Source organism: Sarcophilus harrisii, chromosome 2 (assembly GCF_902635505.1).
Source record: "Sarcophilus harrisii chromosome 2, mSarHar1.11, whole genome shotgun sequence".
NCBI classification, from domain to species: domain Eukaryota; kingdom Metazoa; phylum Chordata; class Mammalia; order Dasyuromorphia; family Dasyuridae; genus Sarcophilus; species Sarcophilus harrisii.
In genome coordinates, this window is record NC_045427.1 from 570,834,476 (window position 1) to 570,859,525 (window position 25,050).

Consider the following 25,050-nt stretch of genomic DNA (forward strand, 5'->3'; position numbering starts at 1 on the left):
AATCAAGGTAAATAGACTTAAAATAGTCTTTATTGATGCACAGAATAATAACATCATTTTACCACCATTCCCACATCTTCCTTTCTAATTCTATTTCACAGAGGATTTTTAAAAATTCAGATTTCTGATCACTCTTCACTCTCCAACTCCAAACAGAAATATTCCCCTTCCCCCCACCTTGCCCTGACAGCAATGGGCATCCTGTACTTGAAATGAATGGAATGAGAGCAAGAAAGCTCCAGTGAGAGCCATAACATAGGTGTAATTCTGATGTGGTCTCCAAATGCTATATACAGAAACTATCTTTTAACTGTTCTTGATAGGACTGAATACTTCCAAAGCTTTCCATAGCAATGTGAATAATCACGAGCTTATGCATTTGGCTCTTTCAACAGGTCATTAGTGAAGTCTGCATTATTCTGTCATGGAACAGCAATATCTTGATGAAGACATTTGATCATCAATATAGGTTATTCATAAGAAACCATTAATGCAACTTTAAAAATTCAGTATTTAATGAGTAATATGAAAGATGGCTATAAGATAGTTGTCAGGAGGAGGAAAAAAATGTTAAAAACTTGGCCACTATCCTTCCAAAGCCAATGATGGCTACCACTGAGTTATCAGGTGGAAATAACGATATCTGTAAGGAGATCAAAGATAACCATTGTCCTTACCAGGTCTGTGAAAATGCTGTGGAGAACGTGATGTTGTTGGAGTGTAACTATGACGGCTGTAGACAGGAGAATTAATGGAGCCCTGACTAGTTGATCGATGGATCATTCGATCGCGAACATCCTGGTATCCCTAGAAATAAAATATCCAAAAAGTTCCCTAAAATCAGTATGATACATAAATACCTTCAATAGCCCCATTAGATAATAAACTCCTTGAGGACAGGAACTTGCTTTTTTTTTTTTTTTCTTATTTCTTTTTGTATTATTAGTATATAGCAAAGTACTTAATAAATGTTTAACTGTGTCACTATGATTACATTTTTGATGAAAACTATTAAAAATAATATTCCCACTTTCATCATTATAACTCTGAGAGGAAGATAGTATGTTATGATTCCCATTTTATAATTGAAGATAAGACTAAATGACTTGATTCTTCAGGGTTAGCATATAGAAGATACCTCAGAATACAGAATTGGGCATACCATATATTATGTATGGAGCTGTCTATGAGTCAGTGTGTGGCACTCTATTACCAGCAATACTTTTTTGGATTTGTTCCCAAATCTTGTAGATCTTGGTGAGTAGAAACACATGGGGCTAACACATTTTCCTAAGGTTTTTTTTTCATAGCTACTAGAAATTTTCGGGATTTTTTTGAATTCATGTTATTTTAAAAAGTCCTAAAGAGTATTAGCGACCCTAAAAAAAATCTCAAGTATTTTTTACTGCCCAAGTGAACCCCAGTTTCCCCATAGAACACTTACTTCTGCAGATGGTGTGGGAGATAGAGTCCTTGGAGACTGTGAGAATGAGAAAGAAGGATGCAAAGTCAAAACATTTTCTTAACATAATTTTTTTCCTTCCAGAAATTTGTCATTAATTTTTTTTACCTTCTTAGATCTGTAACTCAGTGATAAATCTAGAAAATAATAGAACAATATGTGTTCTAAGCCCATATCCTATCTCTCTGAGTCCAATTTTTATAGAGGTGAAACGATCTGTTTGTACTTAGTTAGCTATTAAATACTGGAGATGAGATTAGAATCCAGATCTCACTTGACTACATTCAGCATTCTTTTCACTATGTTTAGAAAAGATTCAAGAAGTACATTTTATTTTATTTTTGAAGAAGTGCTTTTTTAGGAGAATTCTAGATAGAGTTTGATATTCATAAGACTTTGAGTATGCCATCTTTCCTTTATAACAAAATCTTACTTATCTCTAAAAGAACTCCAGAAAATCTTCTCAGATCATTCTTGCCTACAATGATCTATCCACTACTTTCAGGGAGTGGTAGTTATTGTTTATATTCTTATTCACATGGCAAATAACAATAATAAAGTAATGTTTAAAATTTAACAATTAAATTATAATTATCAATATGGGAATTCAAGCAAGTCCTTTAAAAGTACTTTCCAAATATTACTTTATTTTCATAACAATCCTGGGTGGTGGGTGCATATTATTATCCTCATTTTACAGATGAGGAAAGCAACACAGATAGAGTTAAATGATTTGCCCAGGACCACACAACTAGAAGATATTTGAAACTCGACTTGAACTCAGGTCTTCCTGACTCCAGCTCCAGAGCTCTATTCACTGTTTCTATTTATTACAATCTAACCTTTCATATACTTATGCTGTGACTCACTGGCTAGACTACAAGCTTCTTGAGGGCAAGATCCATGTCTTTTTTTGAATCCCTTAAACTCATAGCATGGGACCTTACATACACTAGGCATTTAATATGTATTTATTGATTTGATTTGTCCAGATGATAATAGAAATTGCAATTATTATTATAGCTAGCATTTATATGTTATTTTGTTTGATCCTTATAATAATACTGTGAGATTGATACTATCATTATTTCCCATTTTGCAAATGAGAAAATTAAGGATGAGATTGAATGAGTTGTCCATGCACATAATGAGCAAATATCGGGAGAGGATTTGAACTCAGGCATCTGTGATCCAAAGTTAAAACACAATTGAGGAGGTCATTAAAAGCCAGTGAAAGCTGTATTTTGGGAGGGCAGGGATTGTTGAGAGGACCTACATTTTAGGAAGATTACTTTGGCAACTTTTGCAGGATGGATTGGTGAGAGAAGAGAAGAGAGGCAAGAAAATCTACTGGGAGCCTAATAAAATAATCCAGGTAATTGGTATAAAGGATTTAATCTAGGATGATATCAAACTTCTGTTTGACACTAAAGTTTACACTGGTATACAATAAACACTTAATAAATGTTTGTTGATTACCTGCCCAACTTGTTTTTAGTATTTAAAAGGATTCTGTTCAAATGATCATCATCCATTAGTACATCTATGGTTAGAAATCCCAATATGTTTGTTACTAGCATTTATTTCCATGGGTTTTATATGAAGGCAATTTTATGGTGACGACTTTTGTTTGAATAACACTAAATGCCTGCTTCTTGGGCTGCATTTGGTCACTGCTCTTCTATAACAATAGCAGCAACTGGGAAGTGCTGAAGACCCAAGAGATCTTCTCCTAGGAGTTACATGTTGACCTTCCTCTCTGCATCTCTGATGTTCATGAAAAGTCCAGCATCAGTTAGGGAACTGAACCTTGCCCAGTGGACAATTACACTAATTGTTGGCAAGTGAAGTGAACGTATGAGAAAGCATGTAGAATTTAGAAACTTGCTGTGAGTAACTCTGAAAAAGCCACAAGTCAGCATCGCTCATTTTGCAGAAATGTGTTGTGCTTGACCACTAGGTGGTACTACATGAAAACAGATATCATTTCTCAAGCAATGGAACTTTCCAATTCTGAGATACTTTGGGCGATAAAACATAGAAAAGATTTTTGTGTGTGTGTGAAAAAAATTAAGAAAAGAAAAAAAGATATAATTTCTCAAGTAATGGAACTTTCCAATTCTGAGATACTTTGGGCAATAAAACATGGAAAAGAAGATTTTTGTGACAAAAAAATAAGGAAAAGGAAAAAAAATCATGAGAATGAATCCAATAAGCTAAAATTAAATCATGCAAAAAAATAACCTTTTCTCCCTCATGAACACATACTTTTATTGTTTAAAGGATTATTTTGTGTTTTTGACTCTAATTAAAGCTTTTATTTTGTGCCAATCCACTCTTGGTTTGAAGTGAGGACTACAGCAGTGAAAACCCTAACCTTGGGCTACGGGGACAGGCTGAAGGACCCTAAGACCATGGATTCAATACAGGATTTTCTTCTGGGTTGAAAGTTTCAGAAAAGATTTGCCTTATCCTAGTAAGAACTTTGAATCATCTTGGTGGTAAGAAGAACTCAGGTAGCTTTACCTGTAGGAAAATTTAAGCATCAATAATAGTCTCCTCATCATCTCAAGAACACACTGTATTCATTATTTCCATCTCCCTGACCTTGTCTGGAAAGTTTTCTATTCTCTCTCTCTCTTTCTTTCTCTCTCTCTCTCTCTCTCTCTCTCTCTCTCTCTCTCTCTCTCCAAATTATACAATCTTCAAGACCCAGTTCAAGATCTTTCTCCTCTGGGAAGCTTTGTTGATGACTTTAACTTTGCTCATTGAGGCTGTAACCTGTGGCATACAAATTCCTTCAGTTCTGTTTCTATTATTTGTTCTAATATATGTTTGCCTTATTGTAAACTTAGAATGTAAACAGTTTGAGGATAGGGATCATGTCTTTTCCATTTTAAATTTTATTTTTTATTCTGATCTTAAAAAGCAAAACAAAACAAAAGCTCCAATCAAATCATTCAATATGTATAGCAGAACATACAAAAAAGGATTTTCTATAAAGCTGTGAACTTACTCTACTCTACACTGTTTGATTTTATAGGTATACATATATATAAATTCAAAATTGTTCTGCTTGGTTCTGCTTCCTTTTGAACTTGTTTTTGTTTTCTTTTGTACCTTTTGAAAAAATTTTTTTTAATTTTTAGTTTTATTATTTTTATTCCGAATTCAAACAATGAGAAAAAAATTTAGGAGCCTTGCCTTAAAGCATCTTTGTTTCCTTGATAGAGCTGAGTTAGTTAAAGCTATGTATTAAATGCCCATTACATGCCAAGCATGGGGCTAAGTGCTAGGGATACAAAGAAGGAAAAAAAAATACACCAAAACAGACCTTTTCTCAGGAAGCTCACAATCTATTGGCAAAGGTAACATGCAAACAGCTATGTATAAACACACATATGTATATATATGTATATGGGTATACATATGTGTGTGGTGTAGTGTAGTATAACTAGAGGTAATTTCAGGGGGAAGTATTAATGCTAAGAAAGACTAAAAAAAGATTTTGGCAGAAGCTGGGATTTTAGCTGAGACTTGAGGGAAGCCAGGAGTTGGAATGAAGCAGGAGAGAATTTCAGGCAGGGAAGATATCCAGCGAAAATGCACAGAGTTAGGAGATGCAATGTATTGTTGGAGGAAGAGCAAGAAGACCAGGATCACTATTTCAGAGTGTTTGGGGGGGGGAGAAGGCAAAATAAGATGTAAGAAAACTGGATAGGTAGGAAGAGACTAGGTAATAAAGTACTTTGAATGCCCCTTTCCCACAAGATTTTTTTCCCCCTGAGGCAATTGGGGTTAAGTGACTTGCCCAGGGTCACACAGCTAAGAAGTGTTAAGTGTCTGAGGTCAGATTTGAGCTCAGGTCCTCCTGGTAGTTCTATCTAATGCACCACCTAGCTTCCCTCCCCCCCGCCCCCGCCACCTTCGAAGATTTTTTTTATTAAATCCTAGAGGTGATAGGAAGCTTATTGAAGAATGGGGATGAATGGTCAGACTTCTGTTCTGGAAAGATCAATGTGAAGGTTAAGTGAAGGATGGTCTTGAACAAGGAAAGTCTCAAAGCAGGTAGAACCACGGGCAGCCTGTTGCAACAATACAGGTATGATTAAATTGCCAGATCCCTTGGGAATTCATTACCTCTCCAAGGCTCTGTCTCTCCTGTTTGTCCTCATAGCCTGAAGAGTAGAATGGCTCATAGGTAATAAGATCTGGACGTTCAATGTCATAAATTGCCTTGACCTTGGGAATGGCTGCTAAATCCTTGTAATCTAGGATCTCATTGTCAACTTTTGCCTGGAAGAACAGAGGAGAAAGAAAAATTATCATGAATGCTCATATTAGATAGTAATCTGTTATTGCCAGCACCATCTAGGTTTGATTTTAAAAGAAGATATAGTAACTAGCACAATCATATTCTCAGGAAGACTGCATTTTTACTGGGAAAATTGGTCAATTAAAAAATTGGGAACTTATGAAAAAGACTATAGAAATCACTAAGGAATAGACCAAAAAAAAAAAAAAAAAACTCCACCCTTAAAGATATCTTTCTAAATTTATTATGTAGAGAAAATTAACTGGAAACAGATGGGTAAACAGTCTTTCCAGATGGTGAAGAACAAGGGCTGCATCTTTAAGCAACTAAATATTTAATTATCTTTCTCAAACTCATGATCTTTAATAGCAGCATTTAAGATCAATCTTCAATTATCCCCATGTAAATTATATTCAAGAAATATGTAGTCTGACATACCATGATCTCTAGAATGCCACTGGCTTGTCTCTCTATTGCCCAGAGGACGTGTGGTTAGAAAATGAAAATTATTTGAATATTAACTCAATAATTATAAAGATAGACTGACTATAAAAATCAAACAATTGTATTTCATGACATATATGGAAATGGTTTTTGGATGATCTGTTTTCAACTAATTATACCATTGCTACTTTTAAACAATTCTCTAATAATAAGTAAACTACACACTAATCCATGCCTGTGAAGCTTTAGAGGCAAAAGAGTTATTTTTTCATAGTATTTTATGTTTTACAATTACATGTAAAGATAATTTTTAACTTTGATTTTTATAAGATTTTGAATTCCATATTTTTCTCCCTCCTTCATTCCTTCTCAAGAAAGGAAACAATCTAATATAGGTTATATGTGCACAGTCAAATTAAACATATTTCCACAGTAGTCATGTTGTCAAAGAAGGATCAAAACAAAAGGGAAATGATGAGTGGGCAGGTCTTAGAAAAACTTGAAAAGATTCAAATGAACTGATGCTGAGTAGAATGTACAGAACCAGGAGAACATTGTATATAGTAATACATAATGTAGTGATCAACTATGATAGATTTAGCTCTTCTCAGCAATGCTATGGTGAAAGACAATTCCAAAAGACCCAAAATGAAAATGCTATCTACATCCAGAGAAAAAACTATGGAATCTAAATGCAGATTGAAGCATACCATTTTCCCTTTTTTTGCTTTTGTTCTGATTCTATTGCTGAATTCATAGTAGCTTTTTGTCAGAATTAATTTTCTCAAGAGAATTGATAGATTTTCTATTTTGTCAGGGAGATCCATAAATTTTTTTGTCATTAATAAGAGGTCCCTATATTTACTAGCTTTATTGAAATGGATACTTACATAGATGGTATGACCTGGAGAGCCAGGGATGCTTGATCCTGGTCTGGAATAAATACTTTCAGAAGATGTCCTGGTTGGCTGTAAAACAAGGATCAGCATGTGAGAGATAAAGCTGATATGTAAGGATCAAGGCTGTCAATGAATGAGATTCTGGAAACTAAACTCCTTTTAAAAAAAAGTCTTTTTCATTTTTATGGGTAAATGAAGTGCAACTTATAAGAAAAAAGTGAAAAAAGATATAAGAAAATTATAAAAATGTACTTAAATGCTTTTAATGTCTTTGAAGATCTCAGAAACATCATTTACTCTCTCCTTGGGCCAAATATTGCATGTTGAGCTCTTGGGGATGAAATTCACATTCATTGCTTGAAGTTGAACTAGGCTTACATGGACATTGATATACAATCACACAGGCTATATAGATTTCTGATGCTGACTTTTAGCGGAGTTAAAATGGGCAATAGCATCCTAAAAACCATGAGAACAGCAGCAATATATAGAAGGTAAGTATGAGGAATGTGATCAGCTGCCCTGAAATGAAAACTCTCAAACAAAACAGAAAACCTAGTATATCTATCTTTCTCCTGATATTTGCCAGAAAATTCTAATTAGGAAATTTAACTTCTTCATATTTAGTAATGTTCCTACTTGCATTTTATACTTTGCAAGCCTGAGCAACCAAGTCTGAAGAACACACAGGAGCTTTACTTGGATTATCAGTTTGATATTTCAAGTATGAGTCACAAAAATACTGAAGATTGAATCATTCATAGATTAAATCATTCCTATGACCAAAGTGAAAATTTGTGAGAGCTATAACCAAGGTAGGGTGAATGGGGATTTGTTTCAGGGCTCTGATTTTGTGTATGTGTTGTATATATATATATATATATATATATATATAGTGTGTGTGTGTGTGTGTGTGTGTGTGTGAGAGAGAGAGAGAGAGAGAGAGAGAGAGAGAGAGAGAGAGAAAGAGAAAGAGAGATGGATGAACCCCTTTGGCAGACCAGTGAAGCCAATGAACTCTCCAAAACGTTTTTATGTGCTTATAAAAAAGCAAAACAATTATACTGAAATACAATTAAATAGATATATCCACATATAGAAATATGTATGTATAAAACCAAATTCAAGTTCATAGATTAGAAGGCATATAGAATACTTGCAAATCTTCAAAAGCACAGAAACAAATGAATTTTATATCAAGGTAGCAGGAATCATTAGCTAAAATATGAAATTATCAAATGCTATTTCCTTCCTGGAGGCTGCACCCAAGTGAGCTCCTTCTTGTCTGGCTCCTAAGACCCCTGTTGTGGAAGTTTTGTGCCCTTCCAGAGAAGATGATTCCAGGAGTATATTCTGTTTTGCTTTCCCTGGGCATAAATCTTACTAGTTATGGCTTTGGTGACAAGAAATTGTACTTTGCCAAGCACAGATCTCATTAAAGATAGATCCATTTGTAAATAAAAACGCAGGGAAACAGCATTCCAAAGCTGCTCCAGTGTTCAGTGATGGTTTAAGGGTGCACAGCTCAGGAGAATTATAGTATAAAGTTGTTCTTGGGGTCATTAGTTTTTATTATCTCTAAATCTAATGGCTTACATGCGTTTTTGGAAACATGCAGTTTTTAAGTGGCAGAGTTCATACGGTGATTCAAATCTATAGTAGACACAGATACTTCAATATTTTCAATTCTGAATAATATTGAGGTACTGTCATTCTCTTTAATGCTTGCTACAGTAGATTCTCAGTCCTTAGTCCAAGTTGAGATGGCTTCTATTCAACACATTAACAGTGTTCCAGAACCAATATCAATATACAACAGCACTGCTGAAATAAAAACAGAACTCTTGACAGGAGAGGTACTAAGACATGGGGCCATCCCCAAATCCAAGACTAACCATAAATCATAAGGCTAACTATTTATTACAGGTAATTCTTATGGTTTTAAATGGTCACAAATGACTTCTAGGCTATTCTTCTCAAGTTTTAATATTATTATTATCTGGCTCCATTTTCTCCATTTAATATATATGTTGATGACCTTCTAAGAAGTATTTAATTTCTCAGCTTCTTGAACTCCAATGATCTTTTTCAACTCACCTCAGCCACTGATGTGATCACAACTCAGATCTTCACCATTTCTTAAAGAATCTTTACAATTATTCTCAATCATTCCCATAGTTTCAACTACTTCTAAGTAGATGATTCCCAAACCTTTTTCTTTAGTCCTGTGCTTTTTTCCCCCCAAGCTCCAAACTTGTATTTTAACTAAACTATCAAGCTTCTCCAGTCAAATGTTCCACTTGTACTTCACATTTAACTTGCACCAAACAGAGTTTGTTATCATTTCGTCTAAATTTATACTTCATCCTGACTTCTTCTGCCTATTGGTTCCCTCACTTATTGGCTCCCATGTTTGGACTTTTTTCTAACCTAAGGTTTCTGATATTTCAAAATGAATAATGAATCGCTGATCTATATCTAATCCCTGCAAAATGAAGAAACTGCTCAAATTCACAGTTAATGCTAGTTTTGGGAATGAAACCCAGGTTCTGATTTAAAACACAGTATTCCCTCACACAAATCTCTGCCAATTTTGTAACTCTTCAATTTTAGGTTCCTCTTCAACTATACTACCATGAACCTACTGTATGTACACTTTCATTGCTGACTACCTGGGACTATTGTAATAGTCTTTTAGAAGGACTTTTACTTCCATTCTATATTCCCTCTCCTATATCATTTGGGGTAGTGAGGTGGCACAGTGGATAGAGTGCTGCATCTGAAGTCAGGAAGTTTCAGCTTTGTGAGTCAAATTCAGACTCTGACACTTACTAGCTATGTGACCTATCCCTGTTTGCCTCAATTCCTCATCCGTAAAATGAACTGAGGAAGGAAGTGCAAACCACTTTATTATCTTTGCCAATAAAACCTCACTTGGGGGCACAAAGAGTCATACGTGACTAAAACAACTGAACAATAACAACAAAATGTGTCTTTTATACTTTTGGTAGAACTATTTCTGTTCAAAAGAGTTTGGTGGCTTCCTATTGTCTAAAGAATAAAATTAAACTCTTTTGGTTGACATTCAAGGTACCCAATATTAGAACAACTTACTTTTGAATCTTATTTCATACCAATCCCCTCTTCTAACTCTCTGTGGGTTATAACCAAACTGGACTGCTTTCTGCTTTACATATATATATGCCCTATGTTAACCTATCTTTTAAAATTTTGCTCAACTTGTATTTTCCCTTGTTTCTTCTGCTGACTTCCGACTCATTCTTTAAGACCGATCTCAAATATCACTTCTTCCATGAAACCTTCAATGCTTTCCCCAGGATAGCAACAATATTCCATTTGGATTTTACATAATATTTTGTTCTAAAATTCTTTAGTATACTTAGATAATGTCATTGTATTAGACTTGAGTACATTGTATTAGAGTTGAAGAAGCTCTATGAAAATAAGGGTTATATCATTTCTAAAGTTTGTACTTCCTTTTGTGCCTAACAGTTTTTTTTTGTTTTGATGTGGGTTTTTTGAATATAGTAGGCATTCAACGAATATTCGTTGCCTGAGATCTGCTTGCTTGTGATCTGTGATTCAACTCAATTTCAATATTAGTAAGCTATATAAAATGGGTATAATGGGGTGAACTATCTTAGAGTTCTCACAATATATGGTAAAACTAGAGAGGCTATTTTCATAATAAATGAGGTAATAAAATTTTCAGATTAATATGTTTAAAAAATTGAGATAGATAAACAACAACAACAACAACAACAAAAAACAATGTCTGCTCATGGGAATTATTTTTATTGTCACAAACTCTGAAACAGCTATGATCTTATGCACTGTGCAAGGGTGTGGTGAAGACCAGGGAGTATTTCAGTAGAATCAGATGTCTGGAGTTACTGAGATTGCCATGGCAACTGCCTGTTTTCATTAACATCCTTAAAGAATGTTATGTAAGTGGCCAAAATAAAAGCTGAAGCTTTAGGGGCTCTCTCAAGTTACTCATCTTTATTATTTCTGCCAAACAGGGTTGTTTTCCTCTTTTGGTGGGGGGAAATAATTCATTAAGGATAGGTTTTGAGGCAATCTAGGCTGTGATGTTCTGTATTTGATGATAGGTGTGTGTCAGAACGGCAATGTCAGAGACTTTGAAAAAAGGGACATTGAGTACTCTGATTTGGAAATTAAATAAGAAGGGAAAGGTCACTTGGCTAAACTAAGCTGATCTTCACCTCCTCTCTCCTTTGATTAGTGAGTCCCCAGAGTTTCATAAATTCCTTCCCAGCATTTATCTCAATCATCTGTGCTATTGGTTTTATAAGCTGGATATTGGTTCCACCACTGAAGTCCATAAAATACTCAGTTAAAGTTCCATGCAGTTCTTAAGTTCTGAATCCTCTGTCTAGTTTTGGGATATTGATACTTCAATTTTTCTCTGCCTTTTCAAACCTTATATTTTGAAATCTGCAATGAGACACTTCAAAATCAAATGAAAAAGCTAGTTGCCAAATTTGTCACAAAGTTTTGCCTTGGATTTCTTGATATTACTTATAAAGTTCACATTTAGATGAAAAAACAGGACCTGAAACATTTGAAAATGTTAATGATTTCTTCTTTAAGTCTATCAATGATCTAATTTATTTCTGCTCTATTTTGACTTCATAACCTTACAAATAAATTCACCTTTGAAAGTTCTTTCTCTGTGGGCTCCAATATCTCACTGTTGACTTGTATTGGTTTCTCCAATAATATGGGGTGAATGTCAATTAAAGTCTGTATCTCATGTATCTGTATCTCTGTATTTTTGTATCTTATCCTTCCCAATAAACAATCTTTACATTTCAAATGTTTGTTAAATAAATCAGGCTTCCTCTAGAATTTCCAAAACAGAATTGCACCTTTATCTCTTCTCGTCTGAATTCAAGCATCCTAAGGTGCTGCAGTCCTATAACATTTTCAAACATGTGACTTTTATTCTAGAACAGCTATATACCATTGTACTCATTCTAGTATTTACTGGAAAACTCTCTTCCTGATATGGAAGAGTTATAATTAATTCTGTTCTCTGTGCTTGATTATAATGTGTTTTCTCTAGGCATCTTATCTGTCAGAATAATTCAAAATATGCTTTCTCTTGAACTATGTTCAAGGTTTACCTACACATTCATTAATTCCCTGATTCTTTTCACTTTCTGCTACTATTGGCTTCCAAAGTGTACCTGACCAGCTTACTTTTTGTTTTCATTTTAATGTTGTCTTCCTCTAAAATTACCTTCCTCCTCTGGAATGCCAATTTAATAACTTCTAGATTTCTGAAAGGCAAAATTCCATTCCTTTTCTGATCATCTGTTAATCATTCTCCTCCCCTCCTCCCCCACCCAGTTCAATCTTACTTGCATGATTTCCTTGTTTTATTCACGGACAAGGTCCAACTATACAAAAGACATATAGAGTCAATCCTATAAAAGTTCAAATTCTTGCCCAAGTTGTCATTCATTAAATCATGTAAATTACTATCTTATTTATTTTCTTCCTCTCTTATATGACCTCTTTATTTTTTGCCTATACTTTTACTTCTCTGCATCCTGATATCCATGTGACATAAAAATGTAAACTTAAAGATCCCACTGTTCTTCCTTAAATAAATCCTCCATTTACTGAAAAATTCCAACCATCCTTTCCCATTCTAGCACATAAGATCCTGGCCAATTGCTTTAATATCTATACTAAGGACAAAAGTTCAACTAATCAGAAATCTTTCTATTTATAGCTCTTGGTGACAAATATGTGTGTCCATATTAATAATAAAGGTCTTTTCTCATTCATTAGCCCTAATGATATTGCATCTATTCAATAGAGAAAATTATAGAGCCAAAAGTTCACTGAGCAATTTAGTCATAATAGAAGGCTGAGTATGGTATTTATCATTACACAATTTTCAATAACAGAGCAGATATGCATTTTTTCATTCTTCAACCATCTCTTCCACTATGTGTGGGGAAAAGAACATTTTACAATACTTGTTAGGAAATTTTCAGTTTCCTTTATCATTTTTCAAAAGTTATATCTCCCCAGAAGTAGGGAAGAAGAAAGAGATCAGAAACATTAAAGATATGCTCTAATCTATGACAAAGTATTTAATTGACTTAATCATTGTTTTTAGCAAATTAAAAAAGGGGGACTGGAAAAGACCTATTTTTGAATTCATTCAAGTTAGACACTGGAATAATATAAAGTTATTCCCTTTATAACATAAAGTTCCATGAATCTCTTTACTCTCTGACTGCTATATTCACAGAACCACCTTGTCATCCCCAAGTACATTGAACATTTTTTCTAGATGACATCTCTAAGAGAAATATGATTAAGTGATGGGGGAGTCATTGGAAGGTTGGCATTTTATTCCAACAGGAAAGAAAAATGACTCCAACCAACACTGGTGGATGAAATTCTGAAAAAGCCACATGTGTTCATCAAATGTTTTTAAAAACATTCTAATCTTCTTTTATCTCATTTGGTTTTTTTCCAGTTCCTTTGCTCGCTTGTTCTACAATTCTGAAGGCAGGACCACTGAATGAAAATTTTACTTCAGTGATCTTTTTATATCATCCCACCTCATCATCACTCTTTGATTACTGCTTATTATCAACAACAGAGATTTGACTGGTGAAACCTGGAGAAATGGCATCTTTTATTTCCCTTCATTTGTGTGCTACTACTATACCAAAACATTTTGAGAATCACTGTGTTCACTCAACTTTGGTTCCCAGGAGCAGCAAAGCAAAGACTACCTTTTTCTAAACTGCAGGAATTAAAAGCCATGCTCTAAAAGAGATGAAAACTACAAGAAACAGAAAAAAAGAATCAGATCATCCTGATCTGATGAACTATTACAAGTGTAACTACTGTTATAAGGTCATTATCACCTTATAGCACACAACTGTTGATTTTGACAGTACCTGCCTTTGGTTTTTGTTGAAGTTCACTAGACAGGGTGATGGTAACAGCTGCAGAAGAAGGAACAATATTTTTTTTTATCCTTAGTATAATTACTTAACTATAACATTGCTAAAGGAAAGTACAGGGAAGGGAAGAGATCATTTTGAGTTTTTGCTGGTTTTTAATACTGACATGTATTTAGACCCATCTGCATGTGTGTCTATGTATTGTGTGTGTGTGTGTGTGTGTGTGTGTGTACGAAGTGAACATCTGATTCAATTATGCACATAATATACAATGGGAATGAAAATTCAGTTTTCATAAGGCCTGATTATCTCCAGTGGATGATAAATATGTATAAGATAGAATACTATGAACAAAACGAAAATTATGAATAAAGGCGTGACTGATCTAATAAAAATAACATAGTGCTTATATATGTAAGCAGCAATATTGATTTTCTTGATCCAGACAAAAAACTCTAATGATCTTTTTTCCATGAATAGACACAGAACATTTGGTTGGTACATTAGAAATCAGCAAGAGCATACTTGACATGTCTACATTAGTTTGAAAGAAAAACATGCAGTTTCTAGAATAGCCACCTCATTCTTTAGTCTCCAAAGATCCAACATTAACCATCCAACTTCTTTATTTTAGTAATACAAATTTGATCCTAGAAACATCATGTCTTTTTATACAGTATATGCTTTTTCTTAAAAATATTATTTTTGCAAAATGAAAAAAAAATTGGTCCATCGACTTCTGGTCAACACTTTATCTTTTTGTTTAAGGCACTCTGAAAGTAGAGAAAAATTTAGTAATTTTAAAGCATTTCTGGAGAGCAATTCATCTGAAAAAAATCTGAGGGTCTTGGTGAAATGCAAACTCAATATGATCAAAATCAGTTTGATGTGATAGATAGAAAAAAAAGAAAAAAAGGTAAATGTAGCCTCAGGATGAACTAAGAAAGTTATAGCTTCTGAGAATAAAGAAGTGATAATGCCTTTATGCTCCCCTGATATAGTTAGACCACACCTAGAATGTATTTAGTTCAGGTGCTATAGTTGAAGAAAGATCAATGAATGGAAAGCATCAAGAAGAGGCAATCCTGACCTAATGCCATATGAGTAGTTGGAAGAAATGGGACTAATCAGCCTGAAGGAGTCTGACTTGGGAATGACATAATAATTGTCTTCAAATATGTAAAGGACTGGTATGTGGAATGGCAATTAAAAGGCAGAGTTAGAATCTATAGGTGGAAATTTTTAAAAAGGTGAAATTAGACTTGATCAAAGGAAAAACATCCCAATAATTAGAGTTATACAAAAGTAGAATGGGCTGCTTTGGCAGAAAGAAGGTCCTCCCTCATTAGAATCTTACTAAAGACTTGTTGACCATTTGCCATATAGGTTGTAGAGATTCTATAACTTCAATTCGTCTTTTGGTCATCCAGAGAAAAATTCTAAATGTTTAAATAAAACAAGACTTCCTGGCCTGAACTCTGGTTCTAGTTGCTAGACAATACAGTGGATAGAATGCTCAATTTGGAATCAGGAAGATCCAAGTTTCAATCTTTTCTCAGTTATACTTCATGACATTGTGATATTGGATAAGTTACTTAAATTTCTTCTACCACAGCTTCCTCATCTGTAAAATGGGGATAAAGATAGCATTTATATTGCATGATGTTATTGTAAACTTTATGTGAGATAGCATATATATTTATTCTATAAACCTTAAGGCATGTTCTAAATATTATAGCTAATATTCTCTTGTATATGGACAGGAACAAATGATGCAGGAGAATACGAGTCATCTCAAAATGTTGGGTTAGCACAACTGTATTGAAATCAGAGCTCTTATATGAGCTTCATTTGGAGAAGAGATGCAATTCTACAAAATTACTCTGAATTTCTCTACTAGGAAAATTATGACTTCAGCTTGTACACATAGGCACCTGAAGAAAGTACCCTAAAATGTGTTGCTGGAAAACAAGTACATTTTTGGAAGTTAAAAATTTCCACACGTTAATCACTGTCATCATTACTAAGAGTAATAATCATCATAACAAAAATATTCATATAAGTTTTTAGATTTTTCAAAGTCTTTGAATGCATTTCTTTATTGGAGACCTGTAACAACTATTTGAGCTATCATAATCCTCATCTAAAAGATGAAGAAACTGAGGAGGTTCAGAGAAATTATGGGATAGCTCATTTCTTTTGCTGGATAGCCACCTGTTAATTGTGAATGTCTCTTAGAGCTCTGTCCTAGGTCTTCATCTCTTCTCCTTTAATAGTATTTGACTTAATGATCTCATCTACTCCCAACTATCATTTCAATATAAATGATTTTCAGATTTATTTTCTCAACTCTAATCTCTCTCCTGAACTCTAGTCTCACATCTCTAATTGTAGGATTTAGGGTTTCTCAAATAGATATCTTGTAGACATCTTAATATGGTCAAAACTAAACTCATTATCATTCCTCTAAAGTCCTCTTCTCTTTCTAAATTCCTTATTACATTTGAAGAAGGTATCACTATCCTGCCAGTCATCCAGGTATAAAATCTAGGTGTCATCTTTGATTCTTTACCTTGCCACATCAAACCAGTTCCCAAGACCTGTTGTTTTTACCTTCAAAACCTTCCTCATATCTGTCTCCTCCTCTTGTCTAGCACTATCAGCATCCTTTGCAAGCCCTCATCACCTTATATCTGTATTAGTGCAACAGCTTGCTTTCAAATAGATCTTCCTAAAACACACCTGTTCAAGTCACCTCCCATTCAGTGAACTCCAGGGATTCTCTCGTTTCTTCTCGTTACAGCAAATGTAAAGTCCAATGTTTGACTTCTGAAACTCTTTCAAGTCTCAACTTCTGCCATTCCTCTGAGATTATCTCTAAGTTATTCTTTTTATATTTTGTTCATATATTCTCACTCCTATTACACTGTGAGTTCCTTGAGAACAGGAATTGTCTTTTGCCTTTCTTTGAATGTCCAGGACTTAGTACAGTGACTGGCACATAGTAAGTGCTTAATAAATGCTAAGTGACTGATTTTCAGAAGTGAAATTGGAAGATAATTCCTAATAACTCCAAGTACTATTCCCTGCTTACTTTGCCATTTTGTCTAGCATAACTGTGGTGTGCTAGGCATGAAAGAATGCAGAAATCTTTTGAAAATGACAAATATTTGATGATGTTTAGGCTACTCAACTGATGGATCCTAAAATGAGAAGTGAGGGTTTGCTTCTTAGATGCTAGCAAACAGAAAATACTGGCCATTGTTTTAAAAAAAAAAAGGTTAAACAAGACCAAAAATATATTATATGTCTCATTAGATAGAAAACAGACAGCATTAGAAAATGAAAAGGATATTGGATTTTTTTTTTTAATTGCATGAGTGAGTGAGCATCTCCTTCCCCAAGCAAAGTGGGCAGTTGCATGGGAACAGCAGCATCAGGCTAAGTGATGTAAGCTTGTTGCTTAGGAAAGCTACATCATGACTCAATCCAAACACAGTTGCAAACCTGTGGAGAGCGTTGTGTTCGGCGAATCAGACTTTTAGGATAAAAGAATTCAGATGAGGAACGTGGCATATTTGGAGGTTTCTGGAAAAAGAGAGAGATAGAGAAACAGAAAGACAGAGAGAAGACAGGAGAAAACATGATAGAATGAGGGAGAAGACAGAAGAGGAGAGGGGAGGGTGAAGAAAGTAGAGAAAGAAGAGAAGAGAAAAAAGATAAGGGGAGAAAGGGAAAAAGAGAGAGAATACACAAGAGAAAGGTAGAGGGAATAAATAAAGCCATTTTCATTTCAGAATCATTATAACATATGTAGCTTAATAAGATTAATGTTTGTCATATTAATAATTATATCATCTATAAAGTCAATAGTAAATCCCAAACCACAACATCATATATTGCTTGCCACAGAATGACATGGTTCATGTGGAAAGTACATGATGCCTTTCCAAATCCTCAGCAGCTGGTGATCCCCAGACCCCCACAACTTGTATCTACTTTGATTATATTTGGTATTCACTTTATATGTATACATGTTTGTCCTATAAAATCTGATCTTCAAGGACTGGTACAGCTTCCTTTTTGCTTTTGATTTCACAGGACCAAACACTTGGTCTGGATCACAGTAGGAATATAAAAAGTGATTGTTGATTGACTGGCTACAGAATAGAGCTTCCCACCCTCTCACCAACCCAATTAACTTTGGCCTGAAAAGTCTTATGATACATTGATAAAGAAGACTACTGAGGAGCTCTTAAGAATCTGGTTTTACAAACTTTGCCCAAGTTATAAAATAGTAAGAATTTGGATTACTCATGGGGATACTGAGCAGTTGTTTATTCCTATTTTACTATGGAAACTGCACTAAGATTGTACACTCAACTAAGTCAAACTAAGGTTTGATTCAGGAATTGGCCACTGTAGAAATACTTTCAAGAGATCACAAATTTGATTTCATCTATCCACTAGTTGATTTCCTAATAATGTTGCCTTCAGGGTTATCTATGTTAGTGAGTGCTCTGTAGGGACAACTAGAGCTAAACAGAGCACATTGCAGGGTACCATTGTACTCTGGGAAGACTCCTTAACACTATAGTTTTAGAGCTGGAAGGGAACTTAGGGGTCATTGAGCCCAATCATTTTTAATTGTATCAATGGGAAAAGAGAGGTCTAGAGGGAATGAAATAACTTGCTCAGGGTCATAAGTATCAATTTGAATTCAGATCCTTTGACACTAAATTCATTGCTATTTCACAGGTACCATATGTCTGTTTTCACTACCACATCCTGTAAAGAAGGAAAGGAACTCAGTAATTGTTGAATTGCAGGAGAGTTATATAGAACTAGAGTATTACTAAATCCCTTGGTGAACTTCAGTTATATTATAATCTAGAGAGTAAAAACAATGGGCTTCTCTTACCCAGTATGCCTGAAGGAAAAAAAAAAGTGAGATCCTTATCTCATATATGCATAGATATAGATATATTTTTACAAATATAGAGATGCACATACATAGGTATGTATATTTAAATGTATGCATCTATATATACATAGCTGTATATGTACATATAGTTACATATCTATCTATATCTGTATTCATCAGGATTTTTCATATGTTTATCCAGTAATCTGTATAAAGATGATTTTAAAAATTCTTAATGCCTGTTTTTCACCACCTAATTGAGATGCTCTGTAAATTGAGGACATCCTTAGGTAAAAGAAAAGTTAACTTCCATGTAGTCTGACCTTTTAACATGTCCATCTTGAACTTTAAAACATTTCACTAAAGACTAGGGCAAAATAGTAGATTCAGAGTTCAACAATAACATATGGTTTCATGACCACTTCATGGCTGTGCTCTATCACATTTTCAATCTGAGAATAAAAGCCTTAGTAAACCCTTTTCTTATGGCATCATTTCTTAGATCATTCATATGCAAAATATTCTGGAGGCAGGTCAAGAACTCAGATAGACTAGTGGCGATGGATATTCTGCAGCTTCATTTGGGTCCTCACTCAAACAGCAATGCAAAACCCTTGCCAGCTTTTCCTGATACTTTCCATTTTGTAAGAATCTTTGCTTTTTTCTTAATCTTGCCCAAGAAGTATGTTTGTAAATCTCAGAGAAAGGAAAGATTCCTAAAACATGTGAATTGTAAAACACTGTTATCTGATTGTGCTCTGAGTACAGAGCACAAGACTTGGAATTAGAAAGTCCTGAAGTCTAATCCTTCACCTGCTGGTTATAGCCTAGACAAGGCAATTAACACTCAGTCTCTATTTCTTCATAAATAGAATGAAGGGATTGGACTTCAAGTCCTCCAAAGGTACTTTACAGCTCTCATGTTTTGGCAGACCACACTTGAAAGAAAAAACAAAACAAAATATATGTGTGTGTATGTGTGAACAGCTGCAACTCCTCTTATAACTGGCAAAAATTAATGAAAATGAAGTCCACTGCCTTTTCTGAAGGTTATTATTATTCCTATGTAAGTGACATTAATCACTGTGCCTTCATGACCAATGCTCACTGTCTGGTAATGACTTCAGTACATTAGTCAGCCAAATTGCTTCTTGTACTAGCAAAGGACAAACTAATAAAACAAATTGGATAATCAAGTGTAGACTCCTAAAGAAAGTCCCAGGGCAACACTTCTCTACAATGACAAGCTGATTGAAATAAACTCCAGAATTTCTTGGTGGAGAGCCACCAAAAGGGCTTCCTTCAGTTATGTGGGCACAGGTCTTGGTCTCAAATACTCAAAACCTGTTAATTCTTGCTATAACAAATACTACCTACCATAGAGGGGAAAATTCTAGGATTAATACAATAGCTTATTTTATACATAAAATAATATTTAACATATAATAACATATAGAATGTTAATACAGAATATATAATTTATATATAATAACATTTGTACAATTATTTCATGTGATCCTCATAACAACTTCAGGAAAAAGATATTTTATTATTTACTATTAAAATTATCCCATTTATATTTGGGGAAACTGAGGTAAGCAGATGTTAAATGACTTGCCTATAGTCACATAGCTAGTAAGTTTCTGAGGTTGAATTTGAACTTGGATGAATTTGACTCCAGGCCTGGAAGTTTTTATCCACCTCATCATCTAACTGCCTGTGAGCCACATATCTATAAGTATATATCTATATCTATCTATATAAATAAATATAGATAGATATAGATATATGATATATATTTTATTATTTTTTGAGTGGGAAGAAGGTAGTAGAGAAAGGTCTGAATCTGTGATTTTACAAGTGTAGGGAATTTCTGGTTTAGTAATTCCTCTCACAGATGCAACTTTTAAACTTGTCTCTAAAGTGTAGCCATAGAGTGACTAGTCCATTGTCCTGCAATGAATATGTGATAAAGGCAGGACTATATCATCTTATGTCCCTAACTCCAAAGCCAGCCCTCTGCCCATTCTACTGTATTAACAATCTAAACTCCATGAAGTACACGAGCTTAGATTCTGCTTTTGGTGGTCTAGTTTTTCTGCCTGCCTTAGAGCTGCTTTGAGGATTTACTTAAGATTAGTAGAAGTCTTTGAGTGTAAAAAACAAAAACAAAAACAAAAACCTATTATTCCAATGACTATTCTGTTGCTTATTATTTCAAAAATATAACACTATGTTTCAAAATATAGTCCTACTATTTAAAAAATATAGCGAAAAGATACCTGAACTTTCCTTGTGCTGAATTCCAAAGCCACGTGAGGAGTTCATTCACATTAAAAAGAGGAATAGGAAGGTAAGAGTCCCACTGTATTCTGCTCTCATTGCACCACATCTGGGACAGAAAGTTCACTTCTATGGGTCACATTTTAGGAAGCATATAGAGAAGCTAGGGAATATCCAGAAGAGGGCAACTGGTAAAAAGGTTAAGGGCTTCATGGGAATGCCATAAGAAGACTGATCAAAAGAAATGGGGATATTTATCTGGTGAAAAGAAGACTCAGGAAGGATAAGGCTGTCTTAGATATGTGAAGAAGAAGTTTAGACTTATTCTTTTCCAGAAAGCAGTGTAAGAAGCAATAGGTGGTGGTTGCAGAGTCAAATTTAAGCTTATTTTTTAGGGAAAAAATGCTAACAATTGCTAAGAGTAGAGTGGTTTGAATCAGGAGGCTTTCAAGTGAAGGCTGAATGAACACTTGTAGAATGTGTTATAATGAATATTGTTTCCAGATATGGAATGGGTTAAATGGCTACCAAGATCCCTTCCCAGTGTGAATACTAATAGTTAGCATTTATATATCTCTTTACAATTCGAAAAGCACTTTGCCTATATTATCTTATTTGGTCCTCATAATAATCTTAGGAAATAGATGCTCTTATTAGATCCAGTTTACAGATGAGAAAACTAAGGGCTGATAATATCATGTGACATTCAGAAATCACGTAGGTTTTCTGGGTCCAAGTCCAACACATTAACTTCTGTACTACTTAGCTTCCCATTCTTTGATTATGCATCCCAGAAGTAAGAGAACAACCCTATGAATGCTGGGGCTGCTTTGACAATTTTGGTTCTGAGGAGTTCATTTTGGCAATTAAGAATATTTAAGTTATGGACAACAACTTTCTTTAGATTGAAATGGGAATCTGTTTTGTTCTAAATTCAAAAAAAGACCATAGTATGACTAATAGATTACAAAGATGTTGAATATAAAATTACTTTTTTAATCATCTGTATTATTCAAGTTTCCCTTGTAATCTTTTCTGGAAAATGCTTTTTAGCAAGGCACGACCAGCATCCATCATTATCATTTGGAGCAATAGGCTAAAATCAGATATTTAGGGACAGGAGAAATCAGTTTTGCCCAAAGATTACTCAATACGTAAAACTATCTGACTTGTAGCATTAGTCCTCAAGCTTCCCTTACCCGGAGTTTTTCCTCTGTCTTAGTAGACTGCTTACAGTCGGGATGCCAAACGGTGGAACCTGGGAAGACAAAATCCATCAGTTAATAGTAAAATGGCTCCAGAAGGAATAAGCAGCCATAAAATTATTGAGCACTGTTACCCATGGTCTAAATTCAAAGGAGATCATTCAGTCTCAAACAAAGGAAAAAAGGTTTTGGATGAGTTTTTCATATTGTCTCAATTTATTCTAAAGAAGACAGTTATCCCTTACAGAAAATATCAATTACTCAAAAATGTCTGAAACACTTTATCCATGACTATATCAGTATATTATGCACACCTATACCTATAGTATGCATATATAAATATATATACATATAGATATATGTGTATAAATATATCTATATATGACACGTATTTTTCTCTCTTCTCTCTTTACCTCTTTCTCCAATTTCATCATTTTTTGTAACTTCAGATGTAGAAAGTATCTCCAGTAATGAAAGTGGACAACTCTTCCGTAAGTATTAGAAAGTTGTCTGGGGCAATGACAGGTTGAATGGCTTACCCATATAGTTGTTAGTCTGTGCCAAAGGTAAGATTGAACCCAATTCTTTTTTAATATGATGCTGGCCCTTTATGCCTCAGGGCTAGCCCTGACTTTATTGTCAGTAGTACAAAGTTCCTCTACTAATGCAGATGGAAAACTATTCTATAACATATGACCTTAAAGAGTGACTCATCATACTGAAAGGTTTAATTTGCTTAAGGATCAGACCAGCTGTTATGTGCCAGAGATGAGACTTGAACCAAGATTATCCTAACTCCAATGCCAGATCTATATCCATTATGGCATGACATTTCTCATTAAATACATTATAATTTCGTAAATGCAAGTTATGCTTATGTGATATTTAAACAACCAGTAAATTCAGTCTCAAGGGGAAAAAAGAGTCACCAGGAAGAGTGATATTATAAAACCAAAATGCTAATTAATTGTCTAGATTAAATAATTAGAAACATCTATGATTTTAATAAACACAATATGGAATGATACCAAACAAACTAGAATAGGAACTATTTACTTTTTAATTTAAAATTGAAAACTTTAGGAATGTAAATGTGTCATTCTATTTGTTCATTGGCTCCTTATTTCCAACTGTGTACTTAAAAGCCTGTTTTTAAAAAAATATTATAATTAATGCATTTTTCAATTTTTTTCTCTACTTTGCATCATTTTGTATGAATTTCAATATTTCTTTATATTCTTCATAAATTGTCAATTTCTAAAATCAAATTATATGCTCTCACATTGACATATTATGAAACAATTTATTTAAACCTTCTCTTATCCCTCTTCTCCACCCTTTTATATCATGAGTAACACCTATGAATATTTTGGTCACATTTTCCTCTAAATAATCTCCTTAGAGTATAGCTCAGCAGTTGGATGAAAGGGGATGACAGATCTTATAATTAACTATATATTCCCAATTTACTATGCTAAAAACATTCAGCATTAGTACCCTCAGTAATATGCAGGAATGACTAAAGTTCCATCAGCATTTTTTAATTTTTTAGAATTTTATAATTATATAGAATTTTTTATAATTATAATAGAATTATATAATTATATAGACTTTTTATAATAATAATAGAAATTTATAATTCTTAGTTACTTTGTCCTTTAGATCAGGATAAGATGGTATCTCAAAATGGCTTTTATTTACAAACCTCTCCAGAAATCACTTCTCCTCACCTTCCCCTATACCGACTCTCCTCACCCCATGATGTCTTTCTACTTCTTATAACTATAACTAACTCTTTTAGCATGCAAAACTCCGCTATCAGATTTAGCCTGTCAGTTAAAGTTATACTCCCACCTCATGGATTTATTTCCTTTCTCCAGGTTAATTTTGAGTTTCACTGGGTCACTTATTTTTTTCCATTGTGAATTGTTTAAAACCTTTGTTTAAAAAAAATTGCTCTCAAATCTATTTCATATTTACCATTCCCAGTGTCCATTGTATCTCTTCCTTTTACCTTTTCTCATAAATAAACCCATCTTTTAGCAAAGAAGAAAAAAAGCTGCCTAATTAATGTGAATTTGTGGATGAAGTAACATCTCTATCTACATTAAAGACATGAAAATGGGATCTGCTCAGATTCAGAGAAAAGTTTAAAGGATGTAAAAAAAATGAAAAAAAAAATAAAAATCTCATTGTATAGAAGTTGTATAAGACTGGACAAGTCATCTGACCTATGGGTGCCTCCATTTTCTCATTTACAAAATAAGAACGGGACTAGATGACATCTAAGAATCCTTGTAATTTTCAATTCCTTGATTTTTTGACAAGTTAAAAAAGTCTTCCTGTGTATGAAAATTATGTGAACTTGATATCTAGAAGTAGAAAGAGATTTGGAATGGGCTTTAGAATCAGACTTCTTGCTCTCATATCCTAGCTCTGGTATTTATTACTTGTATGACCTTGGCCAAGTAATTTAACCTTTGGGGGCCTTATTTTTCTCATTTGAAAAACAAGGGAGATGAACTCAATAGCCTCTAA

General features: G+C 34.1%; 1 protein-coding gene across 28 annotated transcripts in view; it reads right to left on the reverse strand.

Annotated features, from left to right (window-relative positions):
• The window catches only part of ABLIM1 (actin binding LIM protein 1), a 396,709-nt gene that overhangs the window by 36,164 nt on the left and 335,495 nt on the right, over positions 1-25,050 (reverse strand). For 14 of the 28 annotated variants that reach the window (XM_031955891.1, XM_031955888.1, XM_031955887.1 and 11 more), the window contains exons 8-14: positions 22,507-22,565; positions 17,608-17,688; positions 14,095-14,142; positions 7,112-7,189; positions 5,603-5,758; positions 1,445-1,480; positions 678-807 (exon numbers count right to left, since the gene is read on the reverse strand). In XM_031955891.1, coding sequence (XP_031811751.1) covers positions 678-807; positions 1,445-1,480; positions 5,603-5,758; positions 7,112-7,189; positions 14,095-14,142; positions 17,608-17,688; positions 22,507-22,565 — 588 coding nt within the window. The remainder of the gene's footprint in view (positions 1-677; positions 808-1,444; positions 1,481-5,602; positions 5,759-7,111; positions 7,190-14,094; positions 14,143-17,607; positions 17,689-22,506; positions 22,566-25,050) is intronic. The other 14 variants (XM_031955894.1, XM_031955907.1, XM_031955905.1 and 11 more) reach the window with 2 other exon arrangements.